Here is an 18,569-nt window from a genome sequence, read left to right as displayed (position 1 = left end):
AAACTCCAACAGGATACTTCTGTATTGCTGTTAGAGACAGAAAAACAGAAGATCTGTGGGGAAAAAAATGCCTGCAGGAACAAGAAAGAAGTAGACAGCTCACACTTTCTAGGTGAATGACAAGGAGGTTAGAAACACGATCTGGGGTATGGTAGATATGAATAAATGAGTAAAAGTCATCAATGGAACAATTTGCCAATTTTCAATTTCAATCAAAATATATCTATTCTTGAAATATTATCAGTAATCAGCAAGCCAAAATTTCCCAAACTTATTTTTTTTTAATTTGGTAGCAAACAGCTTAAATGTGGCAAACTGAGAAATTGACCATTCATTTTGATAGCAAAATTTTTAAATAAAAATCATACATTCTCAAGAGTTTTCAGAAAATTCAGAAGGACGCAGAAATTAAGACCAGTCAGGAACTGCTCCATACTCCATTATGTGGTACAAACCCCATTTATTTCAGAACAATTTTCCTTTGTAAGAATAAAGTTACACCAAACATAAATGTTATTATTCTAGAGAAGCCAACAAAAGTGTACAGAGATTTTGCTAACAGAAAGAAGTGGGGCATCAAGGGGCATTACTTTTCCTAAAAGGGATATATCCAAGATGGATTCCTGAGTACTTTTAAGGTGATGGGTGCGTTCCCAGCAGGACAGGGATGAAGAAGGAAAAAGAAGAGCAAACAGAATTTCTTCAGCTTTGGTAACCAGGGAGACAGGTATAAGATACATCAAATCTCAGAATATTTACATTATCTAACTCACAGTTAAGGTATGGAAATAATATCTTCAACATAAGTTTACTTGAGAGTAAGTCTCAATCTGTTTCCTGGGACTTTTCATTTTGGTTTGTAAATCTTGTATCTGAATGGGGTACAGTGGAGAACCGACGGTATTAGCTCACTCTAATAGCTTATAAACCATTGCTGAATTTCAACCCCTTAAAATATAAAAGCAGTTCATTTCTTACAATGAATGCTGGAAAAAGGGTACTGAATGACAAACCTAAGGTACAGCTTCTATGGAAAACAGCCAATTAAAGTGATACACCTGGCAGCAGTTGCCTAGCTGATCAGCGTACTGGTCACTCGTAGAGTGGCGTAGCGAATGTGGGGACTTCTTATGGACAAATCCATGAGGAATTAGGTTTCATTAGTCCTGTTTCTGAGAAACCAACTTGTTAAAAGAATCTAGTGTTAACAGTATTTTCCCTTTTAGTAAGTTGCTCAGCTGCAAAAGACTATATAAAAGAGTATGTGCATACAGCAGGATGTAGGAACAGTTCCTAGCTGATTCAAAACTCTGCGCCATGCATCTTAGGCTACACATAATCAATTTTACACGCAGCACAAATCACAGGGACAGAATCATAGAATGGTTTGGGTTGGAAGGGACTAAAAGATCATCACGGCCAGGGACATCTTCCACTAGACCAGGTTGCCCAAAGCCCCATCCAGCCTGGTCTTAAACACTTCCAAGGATGGGGCATCCACAGCTTCTCTGGGCAACCTGTTCCAGTGCCTCACCACCCTCACTGTAAAAATATTCTTCCTTATGTCCATTTATACCTATCCTCTTTCAGTTTAAAACTGTTGCCCCTTGTCCTATCACAACAGGCCTTGGTAAACGGTCCCTCCAGCTTTCTTATGAGCCCCCTTTATATATTGAAAGGCCGCTATAAGGTCTCCTCGGAGCCTTCTCTTCTCCAGGCTGAACAATTCCAACTCTCTCAGCCTGTCTTCACAGAAGAGCTGCTCCAACCCTACGAACATTTTGGTGGCCTCCTCTGGACTCTCTCCAACAGCTCCATGTCTGTCTTGTACTGGGGCCCCCAGACCTGGACGCAGTACTCCAGGCGGGGTCTCACGAGAGCAGAGGGGCAGAATCACCTCTCTGACCTGATGGCCACGTTTCTTTTGATGCAGCTCAGGACACAACTGGCTTTTTGGGCTGTGTGTGTACGTTGCTGGGTCATGTCCAGTTTTTCAGAATGGACAATACAGTGCTTCCTAACTCCTCAAAAATCTACTCCCCTGACTCCAAAGACCTCCGATTTGGGCTTCACGCAATTCAGGGAAGCCATGCATCACAATTCCGAGTAACTTCTACTTCCTGTTAAGTTATGCTGGAAGAACTCTTGCTTATCTTGCACAGCCACATTAATCCAATCTCTTAATTTTTTAGTTGCTGCGAGTTGTTGCCATTATATTTGCACAACCTAATTTGATGTTTAAAATCTCAGTAAATTGCCACAGCTGCATATCAGAGACAGCACTGTGGGCCCAAGTGTTCATTTAGATGGCTGAGCCAGACTCAGTCTGAATGACGCCTATAATGTGACTCATCACCTACTCTCTAAAGAGAGGGATGAATTATCGTGCTGTAAATGTAGTCAGGACCGCAGAATACTTCCTCTGTTGCCTTGCAACAGTCTATACTGATTCCTCAGAGGGGAAATAGATCTTTGCATTTGGGTCCTGTTTATCGTAACTACCATTCTAAATGGTTGGACTTACTTGCATGTAATGGGGAAGGTAAGATGCACGTCATAAGTTCTTGTATAACACAGCCTTACCTTTCCAAATATACCTACTTCAAAAGGTCTCGGCATCTCCTACCTCCCCTGCGATGCGGCTCAATATAAATAGGTCTAAGTTTTATTTCACAAGTAAACAAATATTGAGGTGTTATTTTTAAGAACAGAAGGAAACTTAAAGTGACCTATGCAGTAAGACTGGAAGGACTGATTTGGTAAATTTTTGGGGTTATTATTGACACAGATGAGAAAAAAAGATACAGTGCATTGTGAAACAGTAGTTTAAAGGCATGTGAATTGACCTATAACACAGCCTAAAAAGAATCCTGAAGACCAAGCAGAGATAAAGCGCATGCAGATAAAGCAGGCCACTCAAATTTTTCCAAGATGTCTTTCAAAGAGCTGTATGACCACTTAATCCATTTTCTCTTCTTGGAAACTGTCTGCATCATTCATGTAGGCTTCAAGATCATTATACTTCTGCAAATAAAATAAAACCTGTATTATTTTATCAATGTTTAATAACTGAATTACATAAAGACTGTTTTTTCTTTTTCTTCACTACATTAACAAGCATGCCAATAACAATTCAGAAGCAACGATATCTGAAAGCTTGCTAAACGCAACTGTACTACAAGTTGTCTTAAAATAGTTCATAAAGTGTTTCTGAGTAAGTCAAAGTACTCCAGTGTAAACAGAACAGTAAAATATTCTTGCTGTGCCTCACGTACGTGCTTCCAATCTTTCTAAGTTACAGCCTGAGTTTGTTGTGTTGCTGTTTTCAAACGAAACAGGAGCCTGCCCACCACCGCCCAGAGATCAGGCAGCTGTCAAAAAGCTTCATGTCAAAAGCTGAGACAAACTCTGTTTGAACGCAGCAGCATACCACTGTTTGAGAGACTGGGCCAGCAGAAGTGCATGACTGGTTAGCCGAGTTACATTATGGAAGCCCAGTAATTCAGAACTGATCAATTAAATCAGACATATTATCTCAGCTTACTTTTATCTACTTGGAAAAGGATATACCAAGTAACTCAGTCATACCTTCTGAATCCACCCACTGCCTTCCAACTGGCTGAAAAGTCGTTCAACTGTGTCTTTGACTGGTTCATCCTTAACACCATCCAACTCAGTAATGGAGCTGCAATCCACATACAACTTGTATTTGAAGTGCTTCAGATTATGATAAACTCTTGTACGATTTGCACACACCATGCCAACCTTCAAAACCTAGGTCAAAGTGAACAAATCATTCTCTCTGATACAATTGCGATTATCTTGACATTATAAACAACAGCTAAGTCAGTCTAGTAAGATTTTATCAGTCAGTCTAGTCAGAATTTTTGAATAACGAAATAAACAGAATGACACTACATGCATAAAATCAGCACAAAACCATGTAGTTTTCACAGCCACAGCAGAATAATTTTTGAGCAAGCAGGCAGCCAGCAAGTCTATGCAATGGCAGCTTATCAGTACTGTTTTCTTGCCAGTGCAACCATGTTTATCATTGGTAGTATCTTTCATATCTCCTGGTGGAACTTTGTTACAAAATCACTAGCATTTTAGACAACCATCACATTGTGAAAGCAGAGGAAGAGAAATTATTTGATTACTTTTGCTTAATATGTAGTACTTCCTAGGGACATGAAACACCAGTTCTAGCACTTTGTAGAATGCGTAACATTCAAGATTTTTTCAATAAATACATATGAATATAAATATATGCCTAGAAACATATTTAATAGAGAGAGAATGGATTTCATAAAAATAAACCCTGAAACCCGAGGTTTTATACAATGCAAATGTTAATCTGTAACTGTCTGGGAGGTATAGCTAGGCCATAATGCTGCAGAAATCAAAGCCTCTGCATCTCCCAGGTATTACCAGTTTTACTTTTACAGTTTTCATGCAGAAAAGGCAGAACTGTTTTACTTAACAGTTTTCTTTGCAGCAGTATTTATAGATAAACAAATAGTAAATACACATGCAAATACATAATCAGAGCAAGGAACAGTGTAGTTTCATTATCATCTATCAGCACTAACATTAAATACAGGCAAATATTTTCACATGCCTTGAACTCAGATTTTATACAAAGATGTTAAGTGGTGAAGGTGTTTACCTGAAAATATTGACTAATATACTGGTTACAAGATTCTTTGGCAATCCTAAATCTTCACTTAGAGTATGTGAAATCTGAGGTGTGGTGAGGGAGAAAGATTCAAAGTTCATCTGCATTTAAGGACATCCTGTGTTTCACAGGAGTAAGTTTTGTCCCATTTCCACAAGAGAAGTAGTTCAAGTACATAGAATGGCAAATCAGAAGAGGAATCTATCCCCTGTAAATGACCCACAGGTTACTACTCTGACTCACGGAGACAAAGCCTGTCAGGTAGGAAATCTATATCTGGCTGGTTTTCAGAGGCCAGGTTTTTCATATTCAAAAGCAACATAATTAATACAAGCGTAAAGAAGTTCAGCTCCTGATACATACAGGAGAAACTGATTTGGTTTTACTGAAAAAAACCCACCATCATTGACTTATCCTTCAGGGGCAGCATTGTTTTGGACTGATGTCTTGTCACACCTTTGTGAGTAAGAACCAGATAAATGGCTAAAGGTCAAAGCTCTTTGCATCAGTAATGCGAACTGCAATTGTATTGCTATTTCAGATTACATGCACATATATCAAAAAACCAACCATGATATATATTGCAAAATGATCCTTCTGAGCCACAACAGTGACACCGTTTATTGTTGCCACTGGTAATAATCTGAATACTCTTTTCCATTATAAGAAGTTTAAGTTTTAATCAATGCTTACAACCCGCATTTTCAGGAAGCTTTTCTGAATGCATGACCAAAGGTTTACATTTGTGAGCACTTCCCCAAAACCTGTACAACCTCACATTAGCAGTACCTACCGACAACGACAGTAACAGAAAAGCATATTCGTATTTATAAAGATTATATAAACAAATTTTGTATTTACATGTATTATTTATATATTTTCTTAAATACATGAATATATTTAATTTCTTAAATATATTCACCAGTAGCTCAACTGATGTAAGCAGATGTAACATCACTGAAGTCAAGAGACACACTCACTTAAAGAACTTTTGATCTGGCTTACAGTAGATGGTTATCAACTGAAATTTTAACCATCTTGAGATAAAAAATTCCTATTACTATATTGCAAATCTTTACTGATCATGCACATGTACCTATACGCAGCTCCACTTCCTACTCTCCTGCTAAAAATCTAAGGCTTGTGTGTGCTGCTATAGGTGCTTCTGAAGTGCAAGACCTACTAACTAATGCATAACCTTGATTCATTCAAATTTCCAGAAGTACCATTTCAAATACTGAAACAATCAAGAACTGAACTGTTTCATAGAGCATGTCATAATTTTCCAAGTATCCTGAGCAACAAGGTGCAGCATCTGGAACATTATGTGATGTATAACAGGAGATAACCATTCTGCATCAAACTGACGGCCCAGTTCTTCCCCTGTAACAACAGCTCGCAGGAGATACTTAGCAAGTTAGTAGAAGATGCAGGAGAAACACCAGAATGATCATAACATTACCATACAGCTTCTAGCAGTCAACAGTTAAGACAGTCTGTATCATCGCAACTATGATGTTCCATAGTGTGGGAGAAGCTTCCTCAATAACCTGTCTAATCCATTTTGGGACCCACTAACACTTTTCGCTTCTAAAGTATCATGTGGCAATGAGCTTCATAGCTCATTTATGTGCAAGGTGTAAAGTATTTCTACATTGGAGAAATGCCAGAGGCAAATAGCTAAATATCATAAAATGTAATTACGTGTTGCATTTTTAAAGCAAGAAAGATTGTCTAAAAATACAATGCTATTTCAGAACACAGCTTTGGAAAGAATCTCAGTACTGTACTCACTCTGATTTTTTCCCCTTGCAGTTCTCAGTGACTCTGTCCTAATGCTTAACTTATCTACTCAAGCTGGCCATATCAGCCAAAGTTGTGTTAAATCACTTTGTATGGAATGCAGGAGCACAGCCTGACAATAGCACAACATGTAGTGACTGAATTCATGTCCTCTAAGCATGATTAAAAACAGAAGCAGAACACCGAGATTGAGAGTGGAAAACAGTTTATAATCCAGGTGACACAGGAGCGAAGAAGTGTGGGGGACATCTGTACCTCTAAACTGTTCAATTCTCCCTGACCACAGAGGAATGAGAATTGGCAGCTACACTCAGAACAATCACTGCAAGCCTAAGCAAAACTTGAACAGCTGTTTCTCTTCTCTTTCTACTGGCAAAGCAGAATACTTCAGAGATGAGAGAAAAGGAAAGTTTTATGCAGAAGAGGAGGGTTGGAGGTCTGTTTTTGTTCTCTCCACTTTTCTCGGGTATTTTCAAATAAAACTGTAGAAAATGGTCCAACTACGTGTTTCCATTCAATCTGATCTGCCAGTGCTGAACTGCCTTCTCTTTCAGTCAATTAAGTTCTTAAAGTGCTACTTTTATGTAGCTCTGTGTGCCTTTTTAAATTTTTTTTTCCCCTCCTTTTTTTTTTTCCCACTTGGCAGGACAAGTTGATCAACGCATTGCCAGGAGAACTTCAAAGACTACTTGAGAACAGTACCTTAAGCTGTCTAAATTACAGGTCACCATAGAACACGAATGTTGCATTACAAAAACACTATCAGTAACTCTCTCCTGGGTCTGTTCTACAGCCCCTGAGCCATACTGAGCATGCACATAGCAGGCATCTCACCAGATGCTGGGGTACACAGGGCAAAAAAAGCTCTCATTTTCTACTCTTAAGATGAAGAGGACAAAATCGAACTAGCAAGTTAGTTCAATGTTCAGTAGGATATGTCAAGTTTTTCCCAAAGTAAAAAATAGTCAATGTCCAAGTGGAGAACAGTGACGAGTGGCGTTCCTCAGGGGTCAGTACTGGGACCAGCACTGTTTAACATCTTTGTTGGCAACATGGACAGCGGGATCGAGTGCACCTCCAGCAAGTTTGCTGACGACACCAAGCTGTGTGGTGTGGTTGACACGCTGGAGGGAAGGGATGCCATCCAGAGGGACTTTGACAGGCTGGAGAGGTGGGCCTGTGCGAACCGCATGAAGTTCAACAAGGCCAAGTGCAAGGTCCTGCACATGGGTCAGAGCAATCCCAAGCACAACTACAGGCTGGGCGAGGAATGGATTGAAAGCAGCCCTGAGGAGAAGGACTGGGGGGTATTGATTGATGAGAAGCTCAACATGAGACGGCAGTGTGCGCTTGCAGCCCAGAAAGCCAACTGTGTCCTGGGCTGCATCACACAAAGTGTGACCAGCAGGTCGAGGGAGGTGATCCTGCCCCTCTACTCCGCTCTTGTGAGACCCCACCTGGAGTACTGCGTCCAGCTCTGGGGGCCCCAGTACAGGAGAGACATGGAGCTGTTGGAGAGAGTCCAGAGGAGGCCACAAAGCTGATGAGAGGGCTGGAGCACCTCTGCTATGAGGACAGGCTGAGAGAGTTGGGGTTGTTCAGCCTGGAGAAAAGGCAGCTCCGGGGAGATCTAATTGCAGTTTACCAGTACCTGAAGGGGCCTACAGGAAAGCTGGTGAGGGACTGTTTATGAGGCAGTGCAGTGACAGGACAAGGGGTAATGGGTTTAAGCTGAAGGAGGGTCGATTTAGATCAGATGTTAGAAATTCTTTACTGCGAGGGTGGTGAGGCACTGGAAGAAGTTGCCCAGAGAGGTTGTGGAGGCCCCATCCCTGGAAGTGTTTAAGACCAGACTGGATGAGGCTTTGGGCAACATGGTCTAGTGGAGGGTTGGAACTAGATGATCTTTAAGGTCCCTTCCAACCCAAACCATTCTATGATTCTATGATAGTCAATGCTTTATGTAGGACAACGTTTGGACAGCAGTGAGGGAATTGCTACTGTTATTTCCACAGTTAAGTTGGAAGTTGAGTAAAGATTAAATTCTTGTGCTAGTTCACTTATTACTTCTGGTTAGGTAAGGCACACACTTCCCATGAAAAAATGAAAATTTTTAAATTAGTGATCTACATTTAGAGACCTGTACGTAAGGAAAAACAATAACTGTATGATGGACTGCAGTATCAGTGCTAGTATGATTGCCAAGGACTTAGTGCTTTCCTGCAATAAACTCGGGGAAAAGCCTTTGCTGGAAAAGCCTTGCTCTCTCGACTATCATGCACACACAGAGTTACCAAAACAGTGTATGAACAACTGCTGCTCAGAAGGATCCGTAATCTATTTAAGAAAAAACGTGGCATAAATTTTCCTAGATTCTCTGTTACACGCAGAGCCCAATATGACATAATGATAATCACACTGATGCCCCTCAAATTTCTAAGGTGGAATATTTGCAAAGATCCAAACAATATAGGCTTGAGCTTCAGTAAGGTGCACTTCCAGTCTGATGAGGGCTTCACTTTATTTTTATATAAGAAATCCTATTATACTCCATTTCAAAATGTATTGTAAATAAAACTTGTTCTGACACTTTTCAGCAAATACTGTGAGGAACTTCAGCTGTATTCAGAAATTCTTTTACACTCACAAAGAAAAGGAATTTACCTTCTATACCTCCTGAAAGAGAAGAAAGGCAGAATTTGGGTAACAGCTTGGTACATAACTGTAGCAATATTTTATTCTTGACAAATTGTGTGCTTTATCATAAGAGGTCATGAATGACATTAGTTAAGAAGACCATATGCATACCTAATCATAACAATTACTTGTAGCTGTAAATTTGAAGGGAAGATCCCTAAATTTTAGGAACACCCAGGTTCTTAAGAGCTGAGGTCTTCCAAAAGTCTCAACTGTGAAATATAACAAAATTGACTGCTCAGGTCACCTAAAATGACTGTCTAGTCCAACATCATGTACAACATGAAAGATGTGTTTCATTCCAAAAATACAATTTAATCCAAAATGTCCTAGCAGAGACAACTGAGTGAGAAAAACATACAAGACTACCTAAATGGAAATGTTTTCTAGTTTGGATGAGTAGTTCTGATAATGCTGTAATGAAAAAAAGGCTCTAATAAAATGTACTGAAGTAGTTAGGAACAAGTCTTCTCAAAAGGATACCAGCAATCTCAAGTGTCAATGCAACTGAGATGTCAAGATACTTTGCCCTGGGTGAAGAGCTACATGGGAAAGAGCAGATGTGAAAAAATCCAAAGAATGAAGCAGTATATTCTGACTAGGCTGCACTTGGACTATCAGAATGACAGTGGCATTATTTCACTCAATGTTCTGACATCGATCAAACAAGAACAGTTGGAGTGCACATGCACACTCCAAATGCTAGAGGCGTACTATGCACAGGCAAACCTAGTGACCCAACGTAGAAAAAACCTTACTTGCAACAAAATAGAAAACAATCATTCAATGAAGATGAGAACAGAAAGTCCCTTTTAGAATGTTTCTGAAAGCTAATCAATGCAAGATTCCTGCTGGGAAAGTCTTAGGAGCATAATAGGCACACATAAAGGTAAAGGGCTTTCAAGTGATCTAATTTCGGTGAAAAGGCATTCTGATGTTTAGAATATATGTAAATCTGAGGGAAATGTCATTCTTGATTTAAAGCCTCAGACTCCTGGCATACGGAGATAGGATCTATTTGAGATTAAAAAAAAAAAATCATAGCATTTCTCAGGTACTTGGCGAAAACCAGGAATGCCAGGCATGTGCAGACCATCAGTCAGTTGTGTAATTTACCACTGGTTTTCCTTTCTTTAAGATACGCATCCGCTTTAGGATTTCCAATCTTCTCTTAAATGTTACCTGACAAAACAAAAAACTGGTTTAGAAATAACTGATTGAGTGCTCATATTAGAACTTTGGTTAGTATGTGGATCTACATGTGTGCTGCCAGCCTCTTTGACACACAAACTGCCTCCCCATGCACCACAAAAGATAAGCATGCTGAGTAGGATGTGTAGGATGCCATGTACCTAGAGTTTCCTTCTTGCACTGGATGAAACTCAAGACTGTAAAGATTTGAAGCAGAGGAAAAATTGAGGCAAATGTCATTTTTGACTTGAAGGTAAGAGTTATCATTAAACCCTATCATATGTCTTAGAGCCCTTTATCTTTTTTATTATGAAGTACAGCTCATGGTTGGGTATACTTACTAGCATTCAGTGCAGTGCAAGTACATATGCTGCATCAGATACTAATATTAAGTGGCAAAAGTGGGGATCACGGATCATTGTGATGCAGGCAAAAACAAAGGTCATAGAAAAACAACAGATTTATTTTCTTGATAAAAGTTAGGTTTATTTGAGGATACTTTTCATTACCTCTTTCCCAAGATATAAGAAAGGATGGAGGGGTGGGGAGCAGGGGGGGGAATGCCTCTATTCATCCTTTTAAGTTTCATAGGAGCTTCCTTCATAATTCCTGGCTAAATCCAAGATTATACTCCTCCGAACTGCAAAATGGTCCTCATATTTTAAAATTTAATAGGGTTTAGACATGGAAATACAGTAACTTAACTCTTGCCTGTAGCATTATAGACATTAGGTATTTTGATAGGATTTCTATTCTTTGTATGATTTTCTGTAACACTAGACAAAGCTTAAAAATAATTATATAGGGTGTTTGTTTGAAGTTACCTGCTTGTCATCTGACATGAAGTCATCTGCTTCCAAAGTTCTACTATTATAAAGCTTTCCAGAGAGCAGCACATTAAACTTGCAATAGCGATTCAATTCACAGGCCTGACAAGACATATTTTTTGGATTTTTCAAGATGATGCGAACATCTGGGTAACAATCCACACGCTCCTGAAAAAGAGATTTCAAATAACATTAAAGAATCTCTGTAAATGGAAAGATACTTCAAATAGGCTGGTGAGTACTCTGTACTCACAGTAAATTAGAACAAGAGAAACCAAAGAGATTCAAATCTGAAGTCTTTCACCATTCAGCTATGATCATATACCTTCTCAATCATTTTCCAACACTTCACTCAGTTCTAATCCATTAACTCCTTCTTTTGGCTTCAGGCCTAAAGAATGGCTCCTGCATCCTGACACTTATTTTTCTCTCATCTCTTTTTTTTTTTCGGAGGGGGTGAGTTTTTTTTTCGGAGGGGGTGCAACTGTATCAGTCAGTCTAATTCAAATAAATACACTGTATCTCTCCACCGTCCATACTCCATTATTACAGTGATTATTAGATCACCACACCTATGGCACTAATACTGTTCTAGTAATTCACATGCAATGACTATGTTACTGCATATTGACTTTTTTTTTTTAAAGTAATAGAAGGTTCATTATGAACATATTGGTTTGTCTTTTTGTGGGAGGAGCAAGAAATTTTGTTATAACGTTTAGCAAGTCACAAAAAATCCTCAGAAAGTCATCTGCTGAAGTTAGCAGGAGAAGCATTCAGGTAACTGAGAACAGATTCTGTTCTGTTACCTCAATGTTTATCTGATTGTAAACACATATAATACTTTTGATATTTATAAATATCAAAACAAGTTACATAAATAACCATGAGTTTCTATTTAAAAAGTATATAGAATTATAGCGATTATTGTACCTTTACTGAGAATTACAGTATAAGAAAAAAATCTGTCAGTAATAATATGATTTGGAACCCACTTCACTGTGTAAAGTGGAAGCTACATACCTTGTATCGATCTTTCCAGCGACTTCTAGAGATTAAGTTCTCAAGACGAGGCTGAATGAAGCGGTCATCCAAATAATGGAGTGAGAGCAACATATCTTGCGCATACTGCTTTTGTCTTGTTCCATCTGTTCAGTGAGAGTCATTACTAATTTGCTGACCACCCTATGTTGCACAAGTTTCTTCAAATAAAATTTTCAAAGACATTATGCTTCTGCATATTAAGAACTATGCACTATTTTAATATATTATTACTGAATACTTTTGATACTGTTATCCATAAAAGTGATCCATGCATCTTTGATAAACTGATGTATTTAATTATTTTAAAAGTCTGTATCACAAGAGGTACATGAATAAACTCTACTATCAAGACTAAAGTGAAAAGCTGGAGGCCCATTCACTCGATCCCATTTAAAAGAATGGAAAAGGGAAAGGGGGAAGTGCCTTGCTTTTTGTCCACTTTATGCAAGCTGTTCATAATGTATAAAGGAGGAGGCTGCAATCCATGAAAACAAACTGCCCTGAGCTGCTTCACAGCAGAAATATTGACAATTCTCACTCATTTATAAAGAACACATAGAAACTGGCCTTTGTACTTCAGCAGCACAGTCAGATGCCTTGAGTTAGGCAGCATAAGTACTTCCAAATACTTACTCAAGCAACAGAAATAAACAAGAATGAGGATGCGTAAAACTACCACTATTCCACAACTGTCTCCCAAATATGTGTTGGATTCCAAGAATTAAACAGGACTTTCACTGATGCAGGCCAATTTGTACTGTCTCGAGCTTCAGCATGTACAGACATATAAATTAACTCAGTCACCTTCCCCAGTCTTTTAGCAATGCTGTTATCAAAGGAACAGACTGAGAAGGACCACTGGCTATCTAAATTTCTACATAAAACCAGTTAATTGTCATTATCATTATAGTCACAATAATTACAATTAATTGTTTTTCCATATACACTTTACACACACATATTCAGTGTCAGCTATACTAAAAGCTTGAAGAGGCTGTGCTAGACCATAAAAATCCCTCACAATAAAAAGCAAGTCTGAACTCTAATACTAAAGTGGCTGCTCTTGATTCGAACTAATTAACAGATTCACTTCCATTTAATGCAGAAAAATCCATTTGGTGTTATAAAAATCTCTCTTTGTAATGCTAGGCTATGTTCATACCATACAATGTTCTTCAGAAAGATCGAATCGAATGCAACCTCCAAATCACCCACACAGCTGCTTTACTTCCAGCACCTTGGCAATAAGTTTAGTTTTGTAGAGCAGATACAATTTGAAACAGAAGGAAGCTATTAAAACATAAAACTGGCAAAGTTTACTTATTGCTTCTCATAAGCTTGTTTTCACTTGGTAAAACAAACAAAACAAAACTAACACCTGAAAGAACTAGCAGTGGTAGATGAAAGAAATTTTTAGCTCCAAAAATACACAGCCTTTATTCTGAAGTCTGCAGTGTACTTCAGTTTCTCCCTTCCCTTAGCTCCTGATGACACCAAAACTTCCTCTCTTTGGCACTTTGCTGACTCCTTCCAAAACCTGACACTGCCAGTCCTCTCATTAATCTCGTCTTTACAGTGCTTCTGAAACTGCATGTGAGGTTGCCATTCAGCCCAACTAGGCCAAATGCCAAAAAGCATTTCCTCAGCAAGAACAAGACAAGAAGTACTGACTGCAGCTGAAATTTACTTACTTGAAAGCACAAATGTTAAAAAAAAGGAAAAGAAAAAAAAAACAAGATGTGGAATAATCTCCATAATTAAAATTATTTATTATCTATCAAATTCATCAGAAAAAGCTATAGAGCATGTGACATTTTGACAAATCAGCTCACTTTGCAATGTTTTCATTGAGATACCTACTTTGAAATTAATTTCACTTTCATGTTGGAACTGTTACTACTGCTCAGTAACACAAAAAACACTTCCCTACACCTCAGGATGCCTTCTAGGCTTAAAAGAATTAAATCTTCACATTTTTCCAAAATTACTCTATCCTTTTCAGATAGGTTTTGGTTTTCCCCCAAAGTTACAGAGCAGCAAAACTAAGAACAGATCTCAGGACTCTCAGTCCTATATTCTAATCAGAAGACACATCTTTCCCTAGAATAACTTTGCATAACTTTGAATGCACTATTATATTATTTAATGCAATTTACTTACCATATAATGAGCTCAGAAAAGTGTCATCAATTGCATTTATGAGGAAAGCCTTTACTATTCTTTTAAAGTGTACAGAATGATCACAGCGAGATACTGGGAAGAAAGCAATATAACCAGAATTAAAAAAAAAAAAAAGAAAAAAAAAGTGTAAGCAATGTTAAAAATACTGTAGGAATTATTTTTTCTATTATTGTAAATTCAGAATTTTAAAGTCATTTAAATATGGATCTGAAAAGAATTTCAATGTACAATATCCACACCCTTAAGACCTTGCCTTTAAATAGTGCTTCTCATCCCATCTTAATGAATTTTAGCATCCTAAAGTCACACACCCTTTCAGCAAGAGCCCACAGTAAGAGCTACAAACACTAAAAGAAGACAGTAATTTGTTCTATGAATAGCAGGAAATAATGCAAACCAGCGAAGGCCATATTTATGCTTGTTTTGCTTGTTTCTTCTTTTTTCTAACTTTCTTTCAAATACACACAGTTCTGCTCAGGTCTTTACTGGGGAAGAAATACCACAAATGCTTGAGACCATCTACACTAGCACTGACTGTCCAGTCAGTACATACCTGCTTCTGAACAACAAAATATGAAAAATGTTTCAGCTGAGATAGAGTTAATTTTCTTTCTAGTAGCTGGTACAGTGCTGTGGTTTGGATTTAGTATGAGAATACGCTGATAACACACTGATGTTTTCAGTTGTTGCTAGGTAGTTGTAGTGTTTACACTCAGTCAATGACTTTTCAGCTTCTCACACCCTACCAGGTGCACAAGAAGCTGGGAGAGCACAGCCAGGACAGCTGGCCCAGCCTGGCCAAGGGGATATTCCCTGCCATATAATGATGTGCTCTGGATATAACTGGGAAAGCTAGCCAGTAGGCAGAACTGCTGCTCGGAAACAGACTGGGTATCAGGGTTTGTTGTTTTTTTCCTTCTGCATGTGGTGAGCAATTGCATTTGTGCATCACTTGGTTTGTTAACATTATTCTTATTATTCTCTTCCTTTATTATCCTATTAAACTGTCTTTATCCCAACCCACGAGTTTTTTTCCATTCTCCTCCCCATCCCTTTGCAGGGGAGGGATGAGCGAATGGCTCCCTTCCTTCCCCTCAAATTACACCCTCCCTTTAGTAAGATACAGAAAGACTGTAACAGTTTACTGTAGAAATCAGAGTACTTCCACAATAAATTGAAGCCTTTTAGGAATCTGCTTTTAAACTATCATATCCTATGACAAAGTATTTATATTTACAGTCCATTAATATTTATTACAGCACTACAAGCATGTTATACATCAGAATTCTCACTAAGTTTGATCTTACAGCGTGGGATGTAGTATGCCAGCAACTCGCTATTTGATGTATTTAGTTCCTTCTGTTGTGGCTGTTTTTCACTCTTTATGTGCTCTGTGTTGTCATCATCATCATCTTCCTCTTCCTCTACTATAAAATCTTTCATGCTGTCACTGTCAGTTTCACTACCTTCTGTTGGTGTGAGGGACAAGTGACAGAGTGATTCCACTTCTGCTTCATCACCAGAATCCTAATTAAATTTCAAAAAAGTATTTCAGTGTTTGCACTGACGAAATACCACATATACTGGATAAGACTTTTGACTTTCTAATAATACTATTTGTTCAATGAACAAGAAATAATGTTTCCAAAAAATACATCACTCTGTACTAGATGACAATTACTTTCAGCTTTAAATCAGCCATCTCCATGTACCTCTTTTCAGTCTATGTAGGAATTAAGCTAACATGAGATCTCTAAGTTACTTCAGCAGGTATTTTGCTTCTTGATAAAAATCATTTGATAGTCATCTTGTGTCTCTTCTTTACAGGAAAAAAAAAGGAATTATAAAGAAGTTTTTCCATTCTGACTATGCAGAGAAGATATACCTGTGTTCTAAGCGGCTTAGTCATTAGAATGCCTGAAAGAGTAAATGAAAGGAAATTTTGACATCCTCAGTGATTAAAACTAAAGGTTTTCAGCAGTCAATATTGTTATCTAGTTAACGTGACAACTGTTAAAATGTGACAGAACTACTGACTTGTCATTAAGAAAAACAAAACCAAAGTAAATAAAATCCCACTGATTTATATCTATGTCTTTGCCTTCCCCTACATTATTTTCTCCAACTGAATTTCAAAGATAAAATCCAGACCTCACAATTTTCACCGCTGCAGGATCTCCGAGTTGCTCTTTGTGTTGCAAGTTCTTTCAATTTTGCAAACACTTTCTGTTTCCTATTAGTAGAAACATTTTCTGTAGAGCAGATTTTATCAGGTTGCTGTTCTTCAGAACTCTCATCTTCATCCATTATACAGCGGCGTTTAGCAAAAACTTTTCTAACAAGTATATCACTGTCCTCACTTTCATCACTGTCATACAAGACAGAGGTGTTCAATCTTTTACGCTTTCCAGGCATGACGCACTCATCCTCACCATCTTCTGTTACTTCCCCGTCATGGCTTTTCTTTTCCTGATCCGAAAAGCTGTTCTTCAGAACAGCTTCATCTTTTTCATCTACTTCATCTTCTGATGTGGTAGCCTCTTCCTCCTCAGAGGTACGTGAGGATTCATCATCGCTGTCAAGTAGTATGAGCTCCCTCCTAGTGCGTCTCCAATCAACTCGGGATTTGGATGACAGTTCTGTTCCTGTTGTCTTATTTCTTGTTTCATATCTTCTGACAACTGCTTTTATCTCCATTGGAAGGCTGTGACAACACACCAAAATATAAACTGGTAGAAAAAAGCACTTATTTCATTATGCCATTAAAAAAAAAGTACAATGGCACACATATTTTATCAGATACACTTATGACTTACCAATTATTGAGACACACGCAGAAACTGGCACCAAACAAAACTACGCATGCACACTAACTTCTAAAGAAGATATACCTGACTCAAAAACTGTAGAAGAGCAAAACTGTCCACACCCAGCATGAATGAAGTGGAAAAATCAGGCCTGAAGTGCAGCTACAGATCCCATCATCCCGTCCAAAACTGGAAGCCTACAGCTGAGGCAGAGAGCTTCCCAGCTCCCGAGGAGCAGCGTACATCGCTCGTTCGGGATCATTACCATCAGGCCTCACTGAAGAGCGGCCCTGCCTCCACAGCCCTCCCTCAGCTGGGAAGGGACCACCTCGCACAGGGTGACGGGCCTACCCCTACCTGCCCGCCCCGCAGCGGGCAGAGGCGCTCTGAGGCGGGTCGCGCCCAGCTGTCGCGGCCCGCTCCCGACTCTACAGAGCGGCCCGAGCCAGCAGAGCCCATCCCACCCGAGGGCTGTCGCGGCCATGACACAAACAAGCCTTCCCCCCTCCCCCTCCCCGTCCCTCGGCAGCTCGCGCAGCAGCCGTTACTTTTACCGTTAACGTTCCCGCGGTTCGGCGCTGGAGCCGCTGAGGAGAGACTACCGCCTCCGGAACCTCGCGCGCCGCGATTGGCTGTCGCACCCTGTCACTCAACTGCCGCGATATTTACGGAAGTGCCGACAGGCTATGGTGGAGGAATGGGTGTCACATGGTGTGCCCGGGCTCTGCGGGCTGGCGCGCAGTGCTGAGAGCCGGAGGTGGCGGGTTCGAGTCCTGCCACCTGCCGGGGGCAGCAGCCTCGCTCTCCTCCCTTCCGGCGCCTCAGCCGGCAGGTTTGAAGCAGCGTTAGTGTGGTGGTTTAGTTGTGGTCGCGTTTGTGCTCGCCCTGGATGCGTTCCTGAGGAAAATCTGTATGAGTTTTGTGACAGTTGCACAGAAGAGGTTAAAAACACCGGTGTCTGTTTATCTCTTATGCAAACATTGTGGATGGAGATCTGCAAGGTTGGTATGAGAAGCAGCCAAAGGAGTTTTAGGGCAGCAAGACGGCCCTGTTCTGGCTAGAGAATGAGGAATAAACAGATAGATGGTTTCTATGCAGAATTTTGAAGACCACGGTGCCTGGAGTGAGACCTTTTGCTTCATTATCTGTGAAATGAATATTAAAGTTGATGCCTCTAAATACTGTAATGAGCTAAAAGGAGTACATGCTAACATAGGTGACTATAGTAGTTGTCTCTCCACCTGAATCATGTTAAATGTCACCCCTGGGAAGGAACAGCTAAGGTTGGGGCATAAAGGATATTGAGGAAGTTACCCCCGGGGGGAGGGAAGAAATCGAAGA

At 39.5% G+C, this 18,569-nt stretch overlaps 1 protein-coding gene and 1 long non-coding RNA gene across 6 annotated transcripts in view; both read right to left on the bottom strand.

The window, feature by feature from the left end:
- Positions 1–443: 443 nt before the first annotated feature.
- CCDC82 (coiled-coil domain containing 82) lies at positions 444–17,917 on the bottom strand. 5 transcript variants are annotated; one of them, XM_075742355.1, is made up of 8 exons: positions 17,783–17,917; positions 16,573–17,150; positions 15,729–15,948; positions 14,401–14,493; positions 12,220–12,344; positions 11,194–11,364; positions 3,589–3,774; positions 444–3,024 (listed from the first exon to the last, which is right to left on the bottom strand). In XM_075742355.1, the coding sequence occupies exons 2-8, from the start codon at positions 17,116–17,118 to the stop codon at positions 2,959–2,961; spliced, it is 1,407 nt and encodes a 468-aa protein (XP_075598470.1). In that variant the 5' UTR covers positions 17,119–17,150; positions 17,783–17,917; the 3' UTR covers positions 444–2,958. The 5 variants fall into 5 exon arrangements, with proteins under 5 accessions (XP_075598470.1, XP_075598472.1, XP_075598471.1 ...); XM_075742357.1 differs by having other exon boundaries at positions 16,573–17,125; positions 17,783–17,850; XM_075742356.1 differs by lacking the exon at positions 17,783–17,917 and adding an exon at positions 17,238–17,736.
- LOC142599932 (uncharacterized) overlaps positions 444–18,569 on the bottom strand; it is a 146,296-nt gene continuing 128,170 nt past the window's right edge. Inside the window, exon 2 of the long non-coding RNA XR_012833429.1 lies at positions 444–1,830. This is a non-coding gene — a long non-coding RNA (uncharacterized LOC142599932). The remainder of the gene's footprint in view (positions 1,831–18,569) is intronic.

This window comes from Balearica regulorum, chromosome 1, assembly GCF_011004875.1.
Source record: "Balearica regulorum gibbericeps isolate bBalReg1 chromosome 1, bBalReg1.pri, whole genome shotgun sequence".
NCBI lineage: Eukaryota > Metazoa > Chordata > Aves > Gruiformes > Gruidae > Balearica > Balearica regulorum.
This window is presented reverse-complemented; position numbering and strand designations above follow the sequence as displayed.

Bases quoted from the DNA above. Each gene is read 5' to 3' on its own strand.
- CCDC82 (XM_075742355.1), bottom strand. From the start codon at position 17,118: ATGGAGATAAAAGCAGTTGTCAGAAGATATGAAACAAGAAATAAGACA. The intron at 11,365-12,219 runs GTATGTAGCTTC...TCTCTTTTTCAG, and splicing joins GCTGGAAAGATCGATACAAG to GAGCGTGTGGATTGTTACCC. The intron at 3,025-3,588 runs GTATGACTGAGT...TTTTATTTGCAG, and splicing joins GCAGTGGGTGGATTCAGAAG to AAGTATAATGATCTTGAAGC.